The sequence below is a fragment of the Schistocerca nitens genome, chromosome 4, assembly GCF_023898315.1.
Source record: "Schistocerca nitens isolate TAMUIC-IGC-003100 chromosome 4, iqSchNite1.1, whole genome shotgun sequence".
NCBI classification, from domain to species: Eukaryota; Metazoa; Arthropoda; class Insecta; order Orthoptera; family Acrididae; genus Schistocerca; species Schistocerca nitens.
This window is the reverse complement of record NC_064617.1, coordinates 620,718,690-620,744,513: the sequence shown is the minus strand read 5'-3', so window position 1 is coordinate 620,744,513 and position 25,824 is coordinate 620,718,690. Positions and strand designations below refer to the sequence as shown.

At 43.3% G+C, this 25,824-nt stretch overlaps 1 protein-coding gene across 2 annotated transcripts in view; it reads left to right on the top strand.

Moving 5' to 3' along the window:
- The window catches only part of LOC126253118 (membrane-bound alkaline phosphatase-like), a 168,359-nt gene that overhangs the window by 32,789 nt on the left and 109,746 nt on the right, over positions 1 to 25,824 (top strand). For both annotated transcript variants that reach the window (XM_049954239.1, XM_049954241.1), the window contains exons 2-3: positions 3,253 to 3,324; positions 21,831 to 22,051. In XM_049954239.1, coding sequence (XP_049810196.1) covers positions 3,253 to 3,324; positions 21,831 to 22,051 — 293 coding nt within the window. The remainder of the gene's footprint in view (positions 1 to 3,252; positions 3,325 to 21,830; positions 22,052 to 25,824) is intronic.

Below are 25,824 nucleotides of genomic sequence, written 5' to 3'. Positions count from 1 at the left end.
TTTCCTGTCTTTTCCTTAAAATAACTGCACTTCCTTCTTTCGTCGATCAATTGAAGAAATTCTTCTGTCAACCAAGACTTCTTCCTTGTACTTGTTTGTATCTTATTGGACAACTTCTTATGATAGCCCTTTTTAGCGGTTCATTCTTCATCAACTAAACTGCCAAACCTAAGAGAACTTAACACCTTTCTCGTCGTTAGTTAGTACTTCAATATTCCACTTCCTTCCACAATGGTCCTTCCGAACTGTTCTCTTAAACTTCAGTCTACTCTTCATCATTACTAAATTGTTATCTGAATCGATATATGGTCCATGGTACATCTTACGGTTTAATACCTGTTTTGGGAAATCACTGTCTGACCATGATTCAATATAGAAGACACTGGAATCTTTTCCATCTATATCTCCTCCTCTGCTGATTTTAGAACATCGTATTTGCTGTTATTAACTGAAACGTATTGTAAATCTCGATTAGTTTTTCTCCCCTTTATTTCTACTACCAAGCTCAAATTATCCCATAACTCGGTCACTGCCGCTTCTCCTACTACTGCATTCCAATCACCCGTGATTTTTAGACTTTCATGATCGTTTACATACTCAATTACCCATTCAGTACATATATATATATATATATATATATATATATATATATATATATATATATATATATATACTCTCTACCTCTTCCTCTTCTGCTTGTGATGTGACCTGTATAACGATGTAAATACTGTCTCTATCTTTTCCTTTCCTGCTTGTGATGTCGACCTGTATACCGTAACTATTGTTGTTGGTTTTCTGTCTATTCCGATGAGAACAACCTTTTCACTATTCACATCGGCTCACTCTCCACCCTACCGTCCTATCCGTAACGCATTTTGCTTCCTTTATACCAATTTCTGCTGCTACTGCTATTAATCTCATCAGAAATCCTTACCTTCTTTCCATTACCCTTCACTGATTCTCACTATAACTCGAGTGAATCTTTCCAATCTTTATCTTCTTTCCATTATACTTCACGGATTCTCACTATAACTCGTGTGAACCCACGCATTACTTATTTCATATTTTCTAGCTTACCAGCCTTGTACAAATTAATAACATTCCACGCTACGACTTGTAGAGTGTGAAACCTTCCCGTCTCCTCTATACCTCTTTTGTTACGCAACCTTCACTTCTACAATAACCTATGAAACCTTCCCTTAGGATTCCTATCTCTTGCTTAATATCAAATGAAATTTTCCCTTTGAAATTCTCTTTCTCAATCTTCGCATACAAATTTAAATGCTGCTTATTAAAAGTCATTTTCTGATTATTTCGACGAAACATACAGTGTGTCGTCATCGTGGCACTCAGTCGTTACCTGCAATAACCCAAAACTGTTTCTAACCTTTTTTACTGTTACTAAATCGCCATCTGACTGCTACATCGAACTGAGACATGAATATACTTACTCTGTTTTACTATACTCTATTAGCTGCTGGTGGACTGTCATAATAAGTGGCTGTATTTATTACCAAAGCTGACGTTATTCTTTAATAGCAAAGCTGACGTTATTATTTTATTAATTTGACTGAAGTTAGGTAATTCATAGTTAAACTCCTTCTTGACAACAATAAAATTTTGCAAAGTTTCACATTGATGGTTTTTGGGATGGATTATGATCAGTAATGCAATATTGCTGGCAAAAATCAATTATATTCTGAATGAAACGACTTTACAAACGTTCACAGGGGATTTACTTTTTTACAATTATCTTACAACTAGCATTGCGCCAACATACCTACAGTAGCCTTGCGTTTCTCAAAAAAAAAAAAAAAAAAAAAAAAAAATTCAATAATATTAGTTCCTCTTATGATAATAGTTAGCTGATGTCTCTGTACATCCGTTTATAATCTCTTGTAAATCATAGCTGGTGACTGGCAGGCACACCGCTCCTCTCAACCACTCGCTTCAGACCTACTACCGACTCGCTTCACATCTCGCTTACTACTGACTTCCTACTAACGCTATAAAGTGCGGTCTCTCCCGCCAACAATGTTTTCTGGTGCTGACAATCCCAGCTACCATTAAAAAATGTATCAATGCGAGGTCTTTCGCGCTCTTTTCTTAAAATGTATCCATACGCGGTAAGTCCCGCCCTTTAAAAAATTGTATCAATGTGCGGTCTCTCCTGCCAACAATACTTTGGTGCAGACATTCCCTGCTGCCACAATTATTTCCAACATGACAAATATTAATTATTCCTACTTAATCCTATTAATAAAATATAAACATCTTTCATAAATTGTGATTTGACAATAGAAATATACACATCTTACAAGTGTTACCTTTTCATTGGTGATTCAATTTTTCTTCACACTCACCTCCGCGTTGGCAGTCTCGTCCCGTATCTCTGAAAGAGTAATTAATCCGAAATATTTTGTAAATATAGAGACGATACTGAGACTTGTTTGAATTACATACCAACGTGTAGATACACATTGTGTGTCTTTAATGCAGTGGCTTCCATTGCCTCTGTGACTCGTGGGGTTAACAGCTGCTGATTCTTGTGCCTTTTAGGGAAAATCAACAATCCATAGGGCGAACGTTGCCCAGAAACTTCGTCCGCTCATCCGCCTTCTTTGGCTAGGTTGTTGGCAGCATAAGCGTTACTCCTTGTAGCGTAATCCATCAGCCCCATTGCTGTCGGCCTTACTTAAAAATTTAACTAGTGGCAGTGTTCGATCCCGCGAACACGAATGTTTTGATTACTAGTCAGAGGCGCTATCATAAGTGTAAAATGTCTCCACAGAAACGTCAATTTATCCTATTTTCCAATCGTAGTCGTTTCATTTAATGTGCGCTTCAATTTTAACCATGAAACCTCTGTCACTGGACGCCGTAACATTCTTTCTAGCCAACGTGATAAAACTCTACGCTGGTCTTAGAATTTTTTTGTCACCTCTCTCGATCCAGTCTCTAGAGTTCATCAACTTTAACATGTAAGAATCGCCCAGAAAAGAGTTTTTTAGGCCGCTCTTACGTTGATTTCCTTAAGATTCTTGCATTGAATCTCAGTCAGGGACCTACTTTCTTACAACTAGCCTTATGTGCTCGTTCCATTTTCGGTTTCTCTTGACGGATACTGGAACATAATTTTTGCACCATCAGTTGTGTGAAAGCGGATATCGTTTTCTAGACATTAAGGAAAGAACTGAAAATTTGTGTAAGAGCATGATTTACGTAATATGACTTTGTGTTTTCACGTTACAGATGAGCTGCATCCTCGTCACCCATCGCCTTCATCGCGATACCGAATTGGAACCGTGGATGAGGACGAAAAAGGTGAGCACGCATCACTCTTAAGTTCAGTTCTCAAACAATATTAAGATCGTATAGACGTAGTTGCTGAGAGTTAGTAACTAACGGGTCTCCAGCAAATGCCGAAGTGGAGTGGTCAATTAATTCCATGCCTTATTTTACGTATTAATGGGAATGAAAGCAAGAGACGAGGAGGACCTCAATGTTCCGTCCTCTTGTGAATACTCGAGACGCATCCAACACGTTGATAGTCTAGGGCAACAGTAAACGATGACCGAGACTGCAACAGTTTGACTGTATAATAACAATCTTGAATCTGACAGGTTTAGATTACGCCATTGGCATTATGGCTGGAGATCGCTCTAAATATCTCAGGGGAATTATAGACAGGTATTATTCAGTTTCTTTCACCAAGCCCGACACAGATTTGTATAGCTGCAGAGGACACTATAATATCCATTACACAGTTGTGACAGATCATAATATGGCTGTGGAAAATTAGCTAAAACTATAAATCGGTGGAAGTGTAATGTGTGAGAGAAAAGCTATCGAAAGAGTAATACGTCCGGAACAGAGAAAGCCTTGGCTGATGTATATGCTGAGGTGACAAAAGGCCTAGGATAGCGATATGGACAGTTACAGATGGCGTCAGTATCGCGTATACAAGCTATAAAAGGACAACGCGTTGGCGCAGCTGTCAATTGTCCTCAGGTGATTCATGTGAAAAGGTTCTGCGACGCGATTGTGGCTGCTAGACGGGAAATAACAGGCTTTGAACGCTGAATGGTAGTTGAAGCTAGCACATTGGGCATTCCATTTCGTAAATACTTAGGGAATTCAGTATTACGTGATCCACAGTGTGAAGAATGAGTCGAGAACAGCACATTTCAGGCATTACCGCTCATCACGGAAAACGCAGTGGCCGACAGCCTTCACTGAACGACCGAGGGCAGCGGCTTTTGCGTAGGGTTGTCAGAGCTAAGAGGCAAGCAACACCGTGAGAAATAACTGCAGCTATCGAATTGGGACGTACGACGAACGTAACCGTTAGAATTGTGTGGCGAAATTAGGCGTTACTGGGCTATGGTGGCATACAACCTAAGCAAATGCCTTTGCACACAGCACAACGTCCCTTACAGCGCCTCTCCTGGGCCCGTGACCACATCGGTTGGCCCATACACGACTGGAAAACCGTGGCCTGGTAAGATGAGTCGCAATTTCAGTTGGTAAGGGCTGATGGTAGGGTTCGAGTGTGGCGCAGACTCCACGAAGCCACGAACAAAAGTTGTCAACAAGCCACTGTGCAAGCAGGTGGTGGCTACGTTTACATGAAATGGACGGGGTAATCTGACGCTACTGAACTAATCACTGACTGGAAATGGTTATGCAGCTATATGGAGACAATTTCCTTACATTCATGGACTTCATGTTCCCAAACGATGATGGGATTTTTATGGATGACAATGCACCATCTCACCGGGTCACTAGTGTGGTCTGAAGACCATTCTGGACAGTTCGAGCGAATGATTTTGCCATCCATCGAACATTTATGGGACGTAACCGGGAGAGCAGTTCGTGCACAAAGTCTTGCAATTTTTGAAGTTATGGGTGTAGAGGTTTCATGGCTCAGTGTTTCTGTATGCGACTTCCAAAGACTCTTTGGGTCAATGCCACGTCGAGTTTCTGCACTAAACCGGACAGAAGAAGGTCCGACACGATATTATGAGGTATCCCGTGGCCTTTGTTATTTGTTGATGTGGTGAGGAGGCGTCTTCGTGATCATTATATAGGTTCCGCAACATGGTGAGACGAGTCCCAGCGTGGTCGGTCGGACTCCACCACTCATGCCATGTGGATGTCTCTCAGCTGGAAGCAATCGCAGTTTAGTGTGGCCAAAAATGGTTCAAATGGCTCTGAGCACTATGGGACTTAACTGCTGAGATCATCAGTCCCCTAGAACTTAGAACAACTGAAACCTAACTACCCTAAGGACAGCACACACATCCAAGCCCGAGGCAGGATTCGAACCTCCGACCGTAGCGGTCGTGCGGTTCCAGACTGTAGATGGTGTGGCCAGTAACGGGGCACAGGTATGACTTAGATGGTAGACACTATCCAAGTTAATGAGGCAAGTTGTGCTCAGCTTCTAAACATACATCTTTCTGTCCCAGATAAACGTAAATGGCCTGCTGCAAGAAGTGTTGCTGAACGCAGTGTTGTCTGCCTGACTTAAAATAGTTCATACTCACACTGCAAGCTGAAGACACCACACGTCTGCAGTTCCACTAAATCCTTATTTCAGGCAACTATATCCCTAATCTTCTGCGTGGTAGTAGACTTTCTCTAACATCATACACTCCTGGAAATTGAAATAAGAACACCGTGAATTCATTGTCCCAGGAAGGGGAAACTTTATTGACACATTCCTGGGGTCAGATACATCACATGATCACACTGATAGAACCACAGGCACATAGACACAGGCAACAGAGCATGCACAATGTCGGCACTAGTACAGTGTATATCCACCTTTCGCAGCAATGCAGGCTGCTATTCTCCCATGGAGACGATCGTAGAGATGCTGGATGTAGTCCTGTGGAACGGCTTGCCATGCCATTTCCACCTGGCGCCTCAGTTGGACCAGCGTTCGTGCTGGACGTGCAGACCGCGTGAGACGACGCTTCATCCAGTCCCAAACATGCTCAATGGGGGACAGATCCGGAGATCTTGCTGGCCAGGGTAGTTGACTTACACCTTCTAGAGCACGTTGGGTGGCACGGGATACATGCGGACGTGCATTGTCCTGTTGGAACAGCAAGTTCCCTTGCCGGTCTAGGAATGGTAGAACGATGGGGTCGATGACGGTTTGGATGTACCGTGCACTATTCAGTGTCCCCTCGACGATCACCAGTGGTGTACGGCCAGTGTAGGAGATCGCTCCCCACACCATGATGCCGGGTGTTGGCCCTGTGTGCCTCGGTCGTATGCAGTCCTGATTGTGGCGCTCACCTGCACGGCGCCAAACACGCATACGACCATCATTGGCACCAAGGCAGAAGCGACTCTCATCGCTGAAGACGACACGCCTCCATTCGTCCCTCCATTCACGCCTGTCGCGACACCACTGGAGGCGGGCTGCACGATGTTGGGGCGTGAGCGGAAGACGGCCTAACGGTGTGCGGGACCGTAGCCCAGCTTCATGGAGACGGTTGCGAATGGTCCTCGCCGATACCCCAGGAGCAACAGTGTCCCTAATTTGCTGGGAAGTGGCGGTGCGGTCCCCTACGGCACTGTGTAGGATCCTACGGTCTTGGCGTGCATCCGTGCGTCGCTGCGGTCCGGTCCCAGGTCGACGGGCACGTGCACCTTCCGCCGACCACTGGCGACAACATCGATGTACTGTGGAGACCTCCCGCCCCACGTGTTGAGCAATTCGGCGGTACGTCCACCCGGCCTCCCGCATGCCCACTATACGCCCTCGCTCAAAGTCCGTCAGCTGCACATACGGTTCACGTCCACGCTGTCACGGCATGCTACCAGTGTTAAAGACTGCGATGGAGCTCCGTATGCCACGGCAAACTGGCTGACACTGACGGCGGCGGTGCACAAATGCTGCGCAGCTAGCGCCATTCGACGGCCAACACCGCGGTTCCTGGTGTGTCCGCTGTGCCGTGCGTGTGATCGTTGCTTGTACAGCCCTCTCGCAGTGTCCGGAGCAAGTATGGTGGGTCTGACACACCGGTGTCAATGTGTTCTTTTTTCCATTTCCAGGAGTGTATTTCTTAAGGATCATTGCAACTTTAACAATTAGTAGTCGTAACTATGTCAGAAACGGATAACCAAGACACTGTCTCGACACTTCGCTGGAAGATGAAAGGAATGATACTTAATCCAATATCACACGATTTATACAAATTAAATGCGCATGTAATCCATATGTTAGTTCAACTCGGCAACAAAGACAACGAAGTCTTACTTGGAATGTTTTGTGTTATTAATGTGAACTTCTGGAGGTACAAAAGATAAATCCTCTGAGGTACGTATTACTTCTGCATTCACCTCAAAGTTGTGTTCGACATCTGCTGCTGAGAAGAGTCCAATGCACATAATTAATGGAAAGCATATATTGTACATATTTTTCCGTCATATCCATGTATCGGAGAAAATTCTAGACATCCTTAGTAAATGTCAAATCGTAATTTGTCCTCTAAACTGGGAAAGACCCGTTTACGAAAGTAGAAAGCATAACCCCCACTATGTATGGAAGTGAAACATGGACGATAAATAGTTTGGACAAGAAGAGAATAGAAGCTTTCGAAATGTGGTGCTACAGAAGAATGCTGAAGATTAGATGGGTAGATCACATAACTAATGAGGAGGTATTGAATAGAATTGGGGGGAAGAGGAGTTTGTGGGACAACTTGACAAGAAGAAGGGACCGGTTGGTAGGACATGTTCTGAGGCATCAAGGGATCACAAATTTAGCATTGGAGAGCAGCGTGGAGGGTAAAAATCCTAGAGGGAGACCAAGAGTTGAATACACTAAGCAGATTCAGAAGGATGTCGGTTGCAGAAAGTACTGTGAGATGAAGAAGCTTGCACAGGATAGAGTAGCATGGAGAGCTGCATCAAACCAGTCTCAGGACTGAAGACCACAACAACAACAATAAGAGTTGTAAGAGCTAGGAAAAGGATGTTAAAATGCGCTGAAGGGTTTGTAACGATAATGGAATTGTCGCAACAGTAATCCAGCTGGTACATTATGACGGCCATGTTAATCATGCTACGGAGGGTTAAGGAAACATGTGGAGTTAAGAAAACTAGCATACATGTCTAGAAGTTTAGTAAATTATATAAGCAAGCCAAGGTGTCATTTTTCTCACTAGTTATAAGCATCTACTTCATTCGAGGGTAATGCAGCGATAAGGAAAAGAAATTAACAGACAAAAAGGGAGACTTTAGCGTACTGGAATAATTAGTACCTCAGAGAAGTCATTTCGGTTGAACCACTCGAATAGCGGCTAACGATAGCGAGTAAGTTTCGGGATTCAGGGTGGTGCGCCGGTCGCGGATGGAATCGGCACCGCGGATGCATGTGAGTTTTAGACGGTTTTCCGCACCCGAATCCGTGAATACTAGGCTTGTACCCCAACATTCCGTCCTCACAAATGACCTCGATGAGGAAGAGATGTTAAACTCCCAATTTACGTTAATTACTTTCCCAAGTCCCGACTCAGTTACACGATGCATAAACACTTCGAAAAGGCTCTCAGACTGTCACAAGAACAACTGTAGACCCAGACAGATGGGGTACACAATTTTCGTCGCAGAAAGGACGAAAAGGGTTTTGGGTCGCCCAATACCTCCAACAATGCCAAATCCAGAACAATATGACTACTCCTCGTTACTCTACAGGGTGACAGTTATTGAATTACATGAAAAAAACGGAAATTACTTACAAACATGTAAACGTCAAAAATGTTTCAAAAGGCTCTGAGCACTATGGGACTTAACAATCTTAGGTCATCAGTAGACCGCGGATTTTAGGTGAAAACCTATTTTGTTCCTGAGTTCCTATTTGCATAAAAATTTGTACTTATGCGTTTCATGACTATTTACACTTAATAGCGTTAATTCTATAGGACCTAGAAAAGCCTATTTCGACGTTAGTGCCTATTATTGCCTATTTCGGCTTCAATATCCTAAAAAGTGCCTATTTCATCATATAAGACAGTGGCTCCAAGTTTTTCCGCACTATACGACAGATGGAAAAAAATATTTCCTGCCCAGCGTGCAGCAAGGTGGCTAGTTGATATGCGCTCATGATTCGTATTTGCCTACACTTCGGTCTTTTTTTTTATTTTTTTATATCGCTATCCCTATTAATACCAAATACTCTTTATAGGTGTTTTGTTATTCATATGTAAAAAATAGATCACGGATCTTTAGGTTAAAACCTATTTTTTTCCTAAGCTCCAATTTGCATGTAAGTTGGTACTTTTGCGTTTCATGACTAACTAAACTGAGTACCGTTAGTTCTATAGGACCTAAAATTGCGTATTTCGACGTTGACGCCTAATTTTGCCTATTTTGGCATCAAAATCCTAAAAAGTACGTACCAATTTCGTTAATCTGACATAGAGTTCTTGTGTTTTCAATGATTAGAAAAAGGAAGTAAACTTAGGGCTTTACGTCTCGTCGAAGGCGAAGGCCGTTAGAGACTATTTACACTTCCTTTGCTTGCCTTACTACCAACAGCACTCGGCACGGTTGAATGGTCATCCATCCAAGTACGCGCCGAGCGCGACATTGCTTAACTTCGGTCAGCGAATGGGAACCGGTCAAAGATTTGAGTTACACCTTAGAATCGAACGTGGGACTACTAAATGTTATATTTGAAAACATTTCGTTCGTAGGATTCTGGCCAGCTGTGTATTTTCGCAAAGAAACGGTTTCATAGGCCTTAAGCTGAGCACGGATTAAAAAATCACCATGTTAATCGTAGACACCCTCTATAGCTAAATTACTGCCCTTCGCGCATTTTCTCGCTGCTGTCTACAGGCAGTTCTATCAGACTACTCTGTTTAGTGAAAGGTATTATACGTGAATTTTCCGGTTCGAAAAATAATTTGCCAGTAGTGAGATGTTTTCATCTGAAGCACCGGTAGATTCCATTCGCTTGTTCAGAAGGGGCGGTCATCTTCAGGTGCCACATGTCCAGCAACGAGTACGGTACTTCCCCTACGCTGCCATGCACCGCAGTAAAAAAAAAGAAACTAAAATCGTTCACTTTTTCCGAACGAAAAAAAATCAGTACATTGTGTAGCGACCGACGTGTTAAGTGTTACTGACGTTCTAAGTGCAAAATAAATTCTAGTTTCTGTGAGAATACTACGCCATGCCGAAAGCAGCTAGTTCAAAGTCTACTCAAATAAGGCAGTGGCTGCAAGATTTTCCGCATAATACAACAGATGCGAAAATTATTTTCTGCCAAGCAAGCAAAAAGGAGGTTAGTTGCTGTTTTTCTTAGACTTCTTATTTTCCTGTCACTTAGTATTCTTTTTTATCGCTATCCTTTAGTAATACGAAATACTCTTTATATGCGATTCTAAACTGCATTTCCCTTTTCTCTCGTATTAGATTTCGAGTCTTAAGAAATCTCACTTAACTCAGCATGCAGATGGAATCGCACAAAAAGCTAATGTTGAACGAAAGTAAAAATTGAAGCAAACTCTTTTAACCAATAAATCTGGTGAATCCTCCGAAAAAAACAAGTTCTGCAGTGATTTGTGTCATGCACTTGTCGCAGCAAACATCCCCTTACGGAAACCAGAAAACCCTATTTTCAGAGGTTTTCTTGAGAAGTACTGCCATCAGTCAATTCCTACAGAGTCAACTTTACGTAAGAATTATGTGGATTCAGCTTACAATGCTGCATTGCACAGAATCCGAAAAGATGTTGGAGAATCTTGTATATGGATTTCTGTGGACGAAACTACTGACAGTCTTAGCCGTTACATTGCAAACCTGATTATTGCCAAGGTAGATCCAGATGCTCCATCCAGGGCTCATTTGATTTACTCAAAACAGCTTGCAAAAACGAACCCACAAACAATAGCACAGTTTGTGAACAATGGGCTTAAGGTGCTATACCCAAACGGATTGGATGAGAATAAGGTGCTTCTGGCCGTCACTGATGCTGCTGCATATATGATAGCAGCGTTTCAACTATTAAAAGTATTCTACCCATTGATGCTGCACGTAATTTGTGTAGTGCATGGGATCAACCGCATAGCAGAGCAAGTAAGGCTACAATTTCCTAAGGTAAATAAAGTAATATCTATGGTGAAGAAAATTTTTGTTAAGGCACCATCAAGAATACAGGCATTCAAAGAACAGCTTCCAGATGTCCCATTGGAGCCAGAGCATGTTGTCACCCGCTGGGGCACGTGGCTGACAGCAACAGAATACTATAGTACGCATCTCTCAGCTGTCCAGAAGGTGGTTGAAAATATACCGGAGGTAACAGCAGCAATGGAGTTACTCAAAGATTCTTCTTTAAAACGGGACTTACCTTACATTAGGGCCCACTTCTCATTTATGGCAAGAATAATTTCACAATTAGAAGGCTCAGGGAAACCTATCTACGACAATATTTCTTTGCTTGAAGAAGTCAAAATGAAAATTAATGAAGAGTCAGGTGAAGTAGGGGGAAAAGTACGGGCAAAAATGCAAACGGTTTTGCAGAAGAACACTGGCCTGAAGAAGTTGTGTGCAGCTGACGACATACTTAGTGGAAAATCCAGCACTCCTGACTGCAGCATTCCTGTCCAACATGTACCGTAAATGAAGTACGCCCCTGTCACATCTGTTGATGTAGAACATTCTTTTTCAGCGTATAATTTGATTATGACTGACAAGCGCCACAGTTTTTCACTAGAAAACCCAGAAAAGATTTTGGTTATTTATTGTGAAGCCAACTATGGTCAGAATATGTGAAACTACGAATGTATTAATTAAACGATTGCCACACCTTTTTTTACGGAGATCTTTTTCTTGCAGGAACTCAAAAATATTTGGAGTTATGTTCAACATTAATGTTGTAGATTGCTGTGCTCTGTAACTGTGTAGATATTCATTCTCCTTGTTTTAATGACTAATAAGATGTTCATATTGTCAACACTGTGTATTTTAATTTATTTCTATTTTCTCTGCATCATTTTTATTAGAGCCTATTTTAGGTTTTATATAGCCTAAATGAACTACTGAAGGAGCCTATTTTAGGTGCCTAAAACACAATTTTTTACGACCTAAAAATCCGTGGTCTAGTCATCAGTCCCCTAGAACTTAGAACTACTTAAACCTAACTAACCTAAGGACATCACACACATCCATGCCCGAGGCAGGATTCGAACCTGCGACCGTAGCGGTCGTGCGGTTCCAGACTAAAGCGCCTAGAACCGCTCGGCCACACCGGCCGCCATGTAAATGTCAACACTCATATTCGTTATTAGGTTATGACATGTTCGATTTTCGTGTCATCATTGGTGATGGTGTGGTACAGACGAATAGCGAAATTGTGCATGACCCGCTGAAGTGTCACTACATCGATGCTGTCGATGACCTCCTGCATGGCTGTTTTCTACTCAGCACTTGGTTTTGCGGTTATTGCTGTACTCATTGTCTTTAATACAGGCCCACAAAAGAGTCCCATGCGTTCAGGTCAAGAGAATACAGCGGCCAATCGATGCCTGTGCCAGTGGCGTCTGGGCACTCCAGAGCCAGTATACGGTGCCTAAAATGCTCTTCCAGGACATCAAACACTCTCCTGCTTCGAACGGGTCTAGCTCCGTATTGCTTAAACCACATCTTGTCGAAATCGGGGTCACTTTGGATTATGGGGATGAAGTAATCTTTCAAAACATTCAAGTAGCGTTCGGTAGTCACCGTGCCATCAAAGAATATGGCACCGATTATTCCGAGACTGGACATTGCACTACACACAATCACCCGTTGAGGTTAAAGGGACATCTCGATCGCGACATGCAGATTCTCAATCACCGAAATGCGCCAGTCTTGCTTATTGGCGAACCCATCCGAATGAAAGTGAGCCATGTCGCTAAACTAAACCATGCATAAACATACTAATTACCATCATGCCCCGAGGTCAACCGTGTAGTCTGAACAAGCTAACTCAAACCCTTCAGAAGTTAAGACGATTTTGTTTCATATAGTTCAATAACTGTCATCCTGTAGGATAAATCTCAAAGAAAAAGAAGTTATATGTGTTGGTAATTTCGATGTTGACTCGGGAACGCACTGAAGCGATATTCCTTTGATTACGTATATCATGTGGATTAGTGGTAATATTGGAAGGAAAAAGGAAGGAACATTGGGCTTTAACGTCCTGTCGACATCGCGATCATTACAGATGCAAGCGCTGATGGTGCCAAGGATGGGGAAAAAATCGAAAGTGCCCTTTCAAAGGAAACACCCCGGCATTTCCCTAAAGCTATGTAGGGAAATCACGCAAAATTTAAGTCTGGATAGCCGCATGTGGGTTAACAGCCGTCGTCTCGAATGCGAGTCTAGTGTGCTAACCACTGCGCCACCCTCGCTCGCTTGCAGAACTGGCGTTCTCGTAGTTTTTCCGCTAGTAAAGACACTTTCTACAAGAATTTTTTAATCGATAAGAATTGTACAAAAATTCAGTTACGTCTCGCCAAATATGCACCCACTGCAAATGTCTCAACCCGGCACTTTTAATACAGAATTGGAAAGCTCAGCACTTGATGAAATGTAAAAAAGCAGCAACCCTTCCTCGCAATAGGAGATAGATAAGTTATTCTGTTCTAGAGCCAAACTTCTCTAAACCGTCCCTGTTTCCGAGAAGATATACGTTTGCATTTTCGTGCCCTTAACATTTTTAGCACCTATTTAATTTTTTAAATTTTTGTAAGTTTCAAAATCTAAATTTTATAAATCAATTTATTGCTAAACACAAAGACATATATTTCATATTGTTATGTACCTGATGTCACCTGTTATGAAATAGGCCTTGGTAGCTGCGCAGTTTCCTTGGACCACCACCTGAAAGTTCTGTTGTAGGATTTTTCCTTAAAATGAATTTTAAGTTTATAAATATTTAATTACGTCCTCAAGAACCTAACTATTAGTGTTTGAACACAGTTTGTTAGTACAGACATTTGTGTAAGTTCGTAGTTAGCTCTGCAGAATTAAAAGAACATACAGAATAGAGGAAGTGATCATAATTAGTTTGAACCGCAATTAACAAGAAAACAAAGTCACAGGACTGTTACTATACAGGTAGTCACAAGTATTATTACACTAAAGCAAAACACTTATTTTGGTGTCTGTTTCTCATGAATATAAAATTTGTTTTCTTATCTTGAATTAACCGAACGCAGAGGCAACACAAATGGATCCCGAGGCTGGACTAAAGTACAAGATTGAAGTTGTACCACATGAAGACTAGGAGCACAATGAACAGAATAGAATGAACAGACTGACTGAAATTACGCCGGGTTTGGCCTTATAAAGACTCGCTCCAGGATATCCTTCAATTTTTTAAATTTGTAATAGTTTATAAACTCCATAGGAATGAATTTTTGCCTTTCTTTGGCTGACAAGATTGTTATTATATTTTGTTTATATATTATTTGGTATGACCGGCAGCTAATAAAGGAAGTAGCACTAATCTGTGCCCGCGTCTCGTGGTCGTGCGGTAGCGTTCTCGCTTCTCACGCCCGGGTTCCCGGGTTCGATTCCCGGCGGGGTCAGGGATTTTCTCTGCCTCGTGATGGCTGGGTGTTGTGTGATGTCCTTAGGTTAGTTAGGTTTAAGTAGTTCTAAGTTCTAGGGGACTGATGACCATAGATGTTAAGTCCCATAGTGCTCAGAGCCATTTGAACCATTTGAACTAATCTGTGACTATGCAACACGAATACCAGATTTAAGAAATGGAATCCATTCCGGAATGCTAAAATTTAATTATGGAAATTGTAGTAATTTTTAATTAGGGTCTTGTGCTCATCAAATTGAGTGTCAATGAATTTATAAAAATCAGCCAATCGCAATTATGTCAAAACATCCCGGAAATTTACTGTGGTTTGGCTATAATTGGCACTGAATGTTTGAACCATGTGAAATCTTTAATCAACAATACCTTCTGAACTATTTAAGTTTGGTTTAAGGTAAACATGGTGCTGATAAGAGGAAAAGCAGCTCTTTAATTTGAAAGTGGTCTTTACTTCCGAATTCTCCTATTAGCTCATCAGACTTCCCTATGGCCCGATGTACGAAATTTTATAAGTGCAATAATTGTTGATTACCATAATTCCTGAAGAAAGTAATTAGCTCGTTGCAACCAGAACAACAAGCTTAATGACCTGAGTAACAAACTTTTATGGAGGGAATTTCTTCCAAACATTTCCAGTAGTTGCATACTATGAGCCTGATGCGGGAAATTTAAAATGAGAATTTTGAAAAGAAAGTTAGCATAAATTTCATATATACCGTAATACATGAAGCAGGGGTGCATACAAAATAAGACAGTGGGAACCAATCGGCTTTGTCACATGGTCCTGCAGATCCATCCTTGGATGCACCGATTTCAGTTCGTGCCAATATGATCACAACGTCTTCCCTCCTATTTACGCATAGCTTCGTAAATAACAGAATCATGCATTTATAAAATAACTGATCTTCCTACTACCATATCACTCCTGTATTTTTATCTCTTGTTCTAGTTACGTCTTTAGTAGTCAACTAGGTGAGTTATTTTTTTGCTCTAAGTTTCATTTACATTCAGTTAGAAGCGCTTTAAAATACCGGAAAATTAGTGACTACACCTCTGAAATTAGTTCATCTCAAAATATTGCACTTCCGTTATAAAGAATGCACATATTAATGTAGCATTCACCCACTGTTGGAATATTGTAATCTGCGGAGTTGTTAGTACAAAAATCAAATATATACAAGAATGCTGATCTGAGACGTGTAATTTGACTAGTTTAAATGTGCATTTTCCGCGAATTTCAAGTCCCATACTGCTCAGAGCCATTGGAACCATTTGAAGACATGCAAATGAAATTCCCCTTATTCTCTACACTTATGACCGAATCATATTCTTATATAATATTCTATTTGAGACACAAGAAGCTTTGTCAAAAAATAAAACGCCTACAGCCATCCTTATGATTTTACATATTATGTTGCTACCAGTTACGGCACTTCGGTGTGCCATCATCAGGCTTTAGTTGATGCTGGATGGGTTGTTACGATCCCTGTATACATGGCATCGGTGGTCAGCATAACTGGATACGCCAATACTCTAAAAATTTAGGTGTCAATACTCTAACCACCTAATGCAGTGGGCAGTTGATTGCTGCAACAAAATAAATGAAATCTTAAAGATGGCTGTAGGCGTTTTATTTTCTGACAAAAGCAAACGGCTTCGTCCCTAGCAACTCCTGCCGAAAGTATGGACATACAGAAAGAAGAAGTTTAATTTGGTTTAACGTTCAGATCGTTGAAAAAACTGTTTAGTGTTCAGTTACAATGATTTCCTGTTCAGCGCCAAAAAACCGCAGTATTCGTATTACAGAAGCCAAAATATAGAAATTTAGACCATACTACATGAATAGAAAAGATTGTGTCCTGATTTGAGCCATATGGGGAAGCGTCTGTCACATAAAGAAGTAGTGAAATCCACTAGGTGAAACAATGTCTCGAGCGCCTTTAACAACGTCCAAAAACGTGTCCTGTCACGGTCGCCATTTTAACGAGAATAATAAGTTGTCGTCTCTTCCACTATGAATAGATGATGAATGCAGCTAGCCGCTAACTTTGTGTAATGTCTTGTCTGTATAGACGTGTATCTGTTGCCTTTAAGACCCTTTCACCTTCACACATAAATCTATACAGTAATGTAAGGGCCTCCCATGTCTTGGCTGATCCGTCATAAGACAGGCGAAAAGTTAGACTAATGGAGGATTATTAGTATTATCTCTATTTTCATTCGCTCTTTCTCTTTCTCTCCTTTATCTATGTACAGTTTTTAATATAATATTTCATTACGTGAAATCAGCCAAATAGGATCTTTGGTGGAGTCCTTCATCTTGGTAATCAGCGGCTGGCTTGCTGTAAGAGATCTTTACATTTATTATTACTGTTAAACACTGTATTCAGTCGGGAGAATCAATCGTGTGGACAATTTGTTCCTTTTACGAAAGATTGCAAATTCCAGATGTGTAGGAAGCCTTTTTGGACGATTTAACACTGACTCAGTGATTGCAGGCTCTCTTCGACACAGCTGAAACTTCCCCACTAATTACAGGGCCAGCGTGATCATCAAATGGTTCAGAAAAAAACTCATTCGTTCATTCACTCCGGAACAAAAAGTCACAAACCTTATTTATGAAGGAAATTGTGTATTAAATCCATCTCCATTACATGTCCAGATCTCCGGTGATTCCACGTCTTAATTATTTTTCTTTTACAGTCTCTCTCTCTTCAAACAAACCGCTAGTGGCACAAATGTTAAGTGGCTCGATTTAGCGAGAAGAAAATCAGAATATGTATCTCTCAGAAACACGTCAATCCCTCAATCCATACTCTAGAAGCTGTCCTCGTTACCTCTCTAACAACCATGGAGAATGCATATATGCATCTCTGTTATTTCAAAGAATAAACGTACTAGAAAATACTTTGGCGTCGACGAGCTGTCGCCGCATATATTACGAGAAAATCAGATCAGATACTTTTCCAAAGTGATTGAATGTGGATGGTTTGATTGACAATGATTAATTGGTGCGTGGTAGAGGGTATCTTCTGTGGGGACATTACACGCCACTGAGTCAAAGCAGTTTTGTTACATTACTCACTATTGCAACTGCAGCCGAGTTGCAATGTAATGTATGGGTTTACCCTCTTTTCACCGTAAATTAAACCACTCATTTACATCTTTCATCTACATCATACTCCGCAAGTCATTTAATGGTGTGTGGTGGAAGGTACTTTCGGGACCACTATCTGATCCCTCCAACCCTGTTCCACTCGCGAATAGTGCGTGGGAAGAATGATTGTCGGTAAGCCTCTGTATTGGCTCTAATTCCTCGAATTTTCTCCTCGTGGTCAACACGCGAGATATATGTGGGAGGAAGTAATATGTTGTCTGACTCCTCCTGGAAAGTGCTTTCCCGAAATTTCAATAGTAAATCTCTACGATATGCGCAACGTCTCTCTTGTAACATCTGCCAGTGGAGGTTATTTAGCATCTCCGTAACATTCTCTCGCTAGCTGAACTATCCCGTGAGAAAAAGCGCCGCTCTTCGTTGGCTCTACTCAGTTTCCTCTATCAGTTCTACCTGATATTCATCCCAGACAGATGAACAATACTCAGGAATCGGGCAAACAAGCGCCTTCTAAGCCACTTCTTTCGTGGATGAGTTGCATTTCCTTAAGATTCTTCCGCTGAATCTTAGTCTTCTGTCTCCTTTTCCCACTATCTGTTTTATATGGTCATTCCACTCAAGGTCACTCTGGATAGTTATACCTAGTTATTTTACGGCAGACGCTGTCTCCAGACTTTTGCCATCAATAGTGTAGCTGTACAGTAGTGTATTGCTTTTCCTATGCATGCACAATATGTTACACTTATTTACGTTCAGGGTCAACTGCCAGAGTCTGCACCATTCATCACATCTCTGCAGGTCGTTCTGCAAATTCTTACTATCTTCTGGCGTTGCTACTTTGGTATAAACATCTGCATCATCTTCGAACATCCTTAAAAAGCATCCGACGCTTTTCACTATATCATTTATATATTTAGTGAATAGCAACGGTCCTATCACACTTCTCTGGGACTCCGGATATTACCTTTACATCTGTCGATTTAGTTCTGTTAAGAGCGACATGTTGAGTTCTGCCTGCGAGAAAGTCTTGAATCCAATCGCAGGTCTGCTCCGATACTCCGTAAGCTCGCATTCTTTTCATTAAACGGCAATGTGGAACGGTGTCAAATGCCTTATACTGAAGTCAAGGAACACAGCATCAACCTGAGCGCCGTTGTCCACTGCGCTGTGGATCTCATAGAAGAGCTGTTTATCTTCCAAAAACGTCATAATTCTTAGGCATACAACATGCTCCATAATTGTACAACAGGTTATCTCAATATCTGCCATTTCGACGTTCGTACGACGATTGAAAGGAGTGACAATGTTAGATCTTTCGCGGTGAAACAACTTCGGAAGACAGAATTCAGTATTTCGGCCGTCTCTCTGTTGTCTTCCGTTTCGGTGCCGGTATGATCGCTGGGAGAATGAATACATGATTTTGACCCACTAACTGATTTTACATACGACCAGAATCCGTTAGGGTTTCTACTCAGGTCGGTTGACAATGTCTTACTTTCGAAATCGTTGAATGCTTCTCTCATTGCTCTCCTTGCGCTCTTTTTCGCTTCGTTCAACTTTTGTTTGACAGCTAGGTTTTTACTTCTCTTGAATCTGAGATGAAGTGCTCTTTGTTTACGTAGCGCTTTTCTAACACTGCTATTAAACCGTGGTGGATCTTTCCCATCCCTTAAAACCATACTCGGAAACATATTTGTCTAGGGCACATTGAACGATGCCTTCGAATTTTTTTTCATTTGTTCTCCGCATCTTCGTCCTCATCACCGAATATTTGATGCTGACTACTGAGATATTCTGAACTTTGTATCTTGTCACCACTGCTGAGCAAATATATCTTCCTACCTTTCTTAACATTCCTTGGAGGCCGAGCCGGCCGGTGTGGCCGAGTCGTTCTAGGCGCTTCACTCTGGAGCCGCGCGACTGCAACGGTCGCAGGTTCGAATCCTGCCTCGGGCATGGATGTGTGTGATGTCCTTAGGTTAGTTAGGTTTAAGTAGTTCTAAGTTTTAGTGGACTGATGACCTCAGATATTAAGTCCCATAGTGCTCAGAGCCATTCTTTTTAACCTTCTAGGTCCCATCGTCATAGATGCTGCCACAGCCTTGTGATCACTGATACCTCCCTTACGATAACTGATTCGATAAATTCAGGTCTGTCTGTGGCCAAGAGGTCTAAGCGTTACCTTCACCAGTTGGTTGTCTATCTGCTTAAGGTAATTTTCGGACGAGACATCCAGAACAATGCCGCATGATTCGCTGTCTCTGGCACCAGTTTTGATGGCATAACACTTCCAAACTATACCTGTCTAGTTGTAATCACCCCCCGTTACAACGGCATGATCAGGAAAATTACTAATGATATCCTGCAAGCTCTGTCTGAAGCGCTCTACGACTTCAGATCCTGACCCAGGTTGTGTATAAAAGCATCCTATCACAATTTTTAACCGTTCATTGATACCCAGTTTCACCCAGATTAATTCACATTCGGAATCCGTGCTAACCTCGCTAGATTTTATCGAATTTCTTACTGCAATAAACACGCCGCCACCATCGGCGACTAACCTGAAAATGGTTCAGGTGGGTCTGAGCACTATGGGACTTAACATCTAAGATCATGTGTCCCCTAGAACGTAGAACTACTTAAACCTAACTAACCTGAGGACATCACACACATCAATGCCCGAGGCAGGATTCGAACCTGCGACCGTAGCGGTCTTGCGGTTCCAGACTGTAGCCCGTAGCCGGCCGGAGTGACCGAGCGGTTTTAGGCGCTACAGTCTGGAGCCGCGAGACCGCTACAGTCGCAAGTTCGAATCCTGCCTCGGGCATGGATGCGTGTGATGTCCTTAGGTTAGTTAGGTTTAGGTAGTTCTAAGTCCCTTAGTGCTCAGAGCCATTCTTTTTTTACAAATAGGCAGCTTAGCCTGCACACCGTGTACGTTGCTTGTTACCTACCCCAAATCAGCCAGCCGCCGAAAGGATCCGAGGATGACCTGAGAACCCAAGCGGCAGGCGTCATTCGATCCGACATGTGCGAGTACATGCAGCCGATTGCACTCAGTGCGCTCGATAGCCGCCAGCACGGCCTTTTCCACATCACGGATAAGACCTCCCGGCAAACATACCGAATCCAGACTGGAATTCTTTCTCGCCTTGCCTGCTGTCTCCCTGAGGGGCTCCATCACCGACCTAACATTGGAGCTCCAAACGATTAGCATACACACAGTCGGTACTTGCTCGTTCTGAGCAGAAAAACTCGACTGCTGGCCCAACAGGAGAGGCATCCCGTGGTGGCTCAGAGTTATCATGAACAGAGGGAAGCACATCGCACCTCTTCCTAAGGCGTAGGGAGCCAGCCGCACGGCCTGCTCCGTCTTTCGCCTTCCGCCCAGTGACACACGAACCCACCAACTGTCTATCACCCACCCTGGAGTGAGGACGGACCGGTCAGATGTTGCGTATCGGAAGCCGCAGTGACGTTCAGGCCACAAGGGGGTTCCAGCGACACCAAAGGTGTCGCAGGTCTCATCACTGGCGCCCCGACGTCATCGCAACTATGAGCATTAGCTAGAAGCTTGTCGACGGCAGCCAACACAGTTTCCAGGTATTTACGGATAGCAGACAACGCTCCTTGTGTCTGCTCACAATAAGCACAGTCCCTTGTCATATCGTACTTTGTATAAAATAGATATAAGGTCTGAAATAGCGATACTGAGTTTGAAAATATATCAAAGGAGGATAAAGTAAGTTGGTGTGCAGATTTGTCACTGAAATCTGAGACCGCAAGCTGTTAAACAGAAATAATGTTCTCTACAAGGAAAACTAACAACAGGAAGCCGCGCTACACAAGGATGTTCATAAGACTCACGCAAAAACAAAAACTACGATTAATTTCTAACCACTAGTCTACACAGTAAAATACACACGTACAGTTCACTTCTTTGCAGAAGCACGTGAACGAAAATGAAAGCTAAGTTGATTTACGGTTTATCACACAAGTGCTGCTAATGCTCTGCTGCGCGTCCTTTCGGCTCGGCGGCTACCGCTATACTTAAGTAATGAGACTTCTGTACATTTCGGTATTACTGTCTTATAGATGCGGCCCATTGGCACAACCAAGCGCAGGCGACGCTTTTAGACACACTGCGCCAGCAGCGGCTTACGGGGCACGCCAAGAACGTCATCATGTTCCTGGGCGACGGCATGTCCATCCCCACTATGACTGCGGCGAGGATCCTGCTGGGACAGCGCTCCAACACCACAGGGGAGCAGGCACAGCTCAGCTTCGAGAAGTTCCCCTACACCGGACTATCAAAGGTGAGCAGGGCCAAGTAACGGAGCGCTGTCAGTTACCACTCGATTCATCTCGGTAGTAGATTGCATGATGAAGATCACTTGCTGTTGTGCCAAATCACATGTGAATTTTCTGATAACGGACTCTGGCAACGGTTAAGATACAGATGGTTTTTTTACACGGTTTTTAATTAATTGCCCTCTTTTGTTTAATCGCGTCCACAGTCTATAGAAAATGACTGCAATTCCTGATAGAATTATTTTGTACTTATTATGCAAATATTACCTTCAACGTTCATGGGAGCATAGTGTTTCCACCTCACGTCATATGAAGTTCGTCCAGTATTGTCGAACACGATCGTTGTGCTCGTCGAGGCGTTATGGTGTGGTCAAATATTATGCTGGATGGGCACAGCGGACGCATTGCTCCACCTTATAGTGACACCATACTCCTTTGCCTTGTGCCGCTTTCCAGGAGTGAATTCGGCCCTGATTTCATTTTCATGGAAGACAGTGCGCGACCGCATCGAACAGCGCAGGTGGAGTACGTCTTGGAACGAGAGGATACAGAGCAAATTGACTGGTCTGCTTTCTCCCGACCGAAATCCCATCGAGCACCTGTGTAATGCATTGGGGAAGGTACCGCGGTACGTCTACTTGCATCAGTGACCATAAGCAGCTGTGAACCGCGCTAGTGAAAAAATGGTCAGCCCTGCCACAACAACGCCTTACCAACCTTGCGGCCAGCATGCGAGCACGTTCCAGAGAACTGCTGCGTAGACTGGGACGAATGTTGTTGTTGTTGTGGTCTTCAGTCCTGAGACTGGTTTGATGCAGCTCTCCATGCTACCCTATCCTGTGCAAGCTTCTTCATCTCCCAGTACTTACTGCAACCTACATCCTTCTGAATCTGCTTGGTGTATTCATCTCTTGGTCTCCCTCTACGATTTTTACCCTCTATCCTGCCCTCCAATGCTAAATTTGTGAACCCTTGATGCCTCAGAACATGTCCTACTAACCGGTCCCTTCTTTTTGTCAAGTTGTGCCACATACTCCTCTTCTCCCCAATTCTATTCAATACTTCATCATTAGTTATGTGATCTACCCATCTAATCTTCAGCATTCTTCTGTAGCACCACATTTCGAAAGCTTCTATTCTCTTCTTGTCCAAACTACTTATCGTCCATATTTCACTTCCATACATGGCTACACTCCATACAAATACTTTCAGAAACGACTTCCTGACACTTAAATCTATACTCGATGTTACCAAATTTCTCTTCCTCAGAAACGCTTTCCTTGCCATTGCCAGTCTACATTTTATATCCTCTCTACTTCGATCATCATCAGTTATTTTGCTCCCCAAATAGCAAAACTCCTTTACTATTTTAAGTGTCTCATTTCCTAATCTAATTCCCTCAGCATCACCCGACTTAATTCGACTACATTCCATTATCCTCGTTTTGCTTTTCTTGATGTTCCTCTTATATCCTCCTTTCAGGACACTGTCCATTCCGATCAACTGCTCTTCTAAGTCCTTTGCTGTCTCTGAAAGAATTACAAAGTCATCGGCGAACCTCAAAGTTTTTATTTCTTCTCCATGGATTTTAATACCTACTCTGAATTTTTCTTTTGTTTCCTTTACTGCTTGCTCAATATACAGATTGAATAACATCGGGGAGCGGCTACAACCCTGTCTCACTCCCTTCCCTACCACTGCTTCCCTTTCATGCCCCTCAAATCTTATAACTGCCATCTGGTTTCTGTACAAATTGTAAATAGCCTTTCGCTCCCTGTATTTTACCCCTGCCACCTTTAGAATTTGAAAGATAGTATTCCAGTCAAAATTGTCAAAAGCTTTCTCTAAGTCTACAAATGCTAGAAACGTAGGTTTGCCTTTCCTTAATCTTTCTTCTAAGATAAGTCGTAGGGTCAGTATTGCCTCACGTGTTCCAATATTTCTACGGAATCCAAACTGATCTTTCCCGAGGTCGGCTTCTACCAGTTTTTCCATTCGTCTGTAAAGAATTTGCGTTAGTATTTTGCAGCTGTGACTTATTAAACCGATTGTTCGGTAATTTTCACATCTGTCAACACCTGCTTTCTTTGGGATTGGAATTATTATATTCTTCTTGAAGTCTGAGGGTATTTCCCCTGTCTGATACATCATGCTCACCAGATGGTAGAGTTTTGTCAGGACTGGCTCTCCCAAGGCCATCAGTAGTTCTAATGGAATGTTGTCTACTCCCGGGGCCTTGTTTCGACTCACGTCTTTCAGTGCTCTGTCAAACTCTTCACGCAGTATCGTATCTCCCATTTCATCTTCATCTACATCCTCTTCCATTTCCATAATATTGTCCTCAAGTACATCGCCCCTGTATAGACCCTCTATATACTCCTTCCATCTTTCTGCTTTCCCTTCTTTGCTTGGAACTGGGTTTCCATCTGAGCACTTGATATTCATCGAAGTGGTTCTCTTTTCCCCAAAGGTCTCTTTAATTTTCCTGTAGGCAGTATACATCTTACCCCTAGTGAGATAAGCATCCCTGCTTAGCCATTTTGCACTTCCTGTCGATCTCCTTTTTGAGACGTCTGTATTCCCTTTTGCCTGCTTCATTTACTGCATTTTTATACACTCCTGGAAATGGAAAAAAGAACACATTGACACCGGTGTGTCAGACCCACCATACTTGCTCCGGACACTGCGAGAGGGCTGTACAAGCAATGATCACACGCACGGCACAGCGGACACACCAGGACCCGCGGTGTTGGCCGTCGAATGGCGCTAGCTGCGCAGCATTTGTGCACCGCCGCCGTCAGTGTCAGCCAGTTTGCCGTGGCATACGGAGCTCCATCGCAGTCTTTAACACTGGTAGCATGCCGCGACAGCGTGGACGTGAACCGTATGTGCAGTTGACGGACTTTGAGCGAGGGCGTATAGTGGGCATGCGGGAGGCCGGGTGGACGTACCGCCGAATTGCTCAACACGTGGGGCGTGAGGTCTCCACAGTACATCGATGTTGTCGCCAGTGGTCGGCGGAAGGTGCACGTGCCCGTCGACCTGGGACCGGACCGCAGCGACGCACGGATGCACGCCAAGACCGTAGGATCCTACGCAGTGCCGTAGGGGACCGCACCGCCACTTCCCAGCAAATTAGGGACACTGTTGCTCCTGGGGTATCGGCGAGGACCATTCGCAACCGTCTCCATGAAACTGGGCTACGGTCCCGCACACCGTTAGGCCGTCTTCCGCTCACGCCCCAACATCGTGCAGCCCGCCTCCAGTGGTGTCGCGACAGGCGTGAATGGAGGGACGAATGGAGACGTGTCGTCTTCAGCGATGAGAGTCGCTTCTGCCTTGGTGCCAATGATGGTCGTATGCGTGTTTGGCGCCGTGCAGGTGAGCGCCATAATCAGGACTGCATACGACCGAGGCACACAGGGCCAACACCCGGCATCATGGTGTGGGGAGCGATCTCCTACACTGGCCGTACACCACTGGTGATCGTCGAGGGGACACTGAATAGTGCACGGTACATCCAAACCGTCATCGAACCCATCGTTCTACCGTTCCTAGACCGGCAAGGGAACTTGCTGTTCCAACAGGACAATGCACGTCCGCATGTATCCCGTGCCACCCAACGTGCTCTAGAAGGTGTAAGTCAACTACCCTGGCCAGCAAGATCTCCGGATCTGTCCCCCATTGAGCATGTTTGGGACTGGATGAAGCGTCGTCTCACGCGGTCTGCACGTCCAGCACGAACGCTGGTCCAACTGAGGCGCCAGGTGGAAATGGC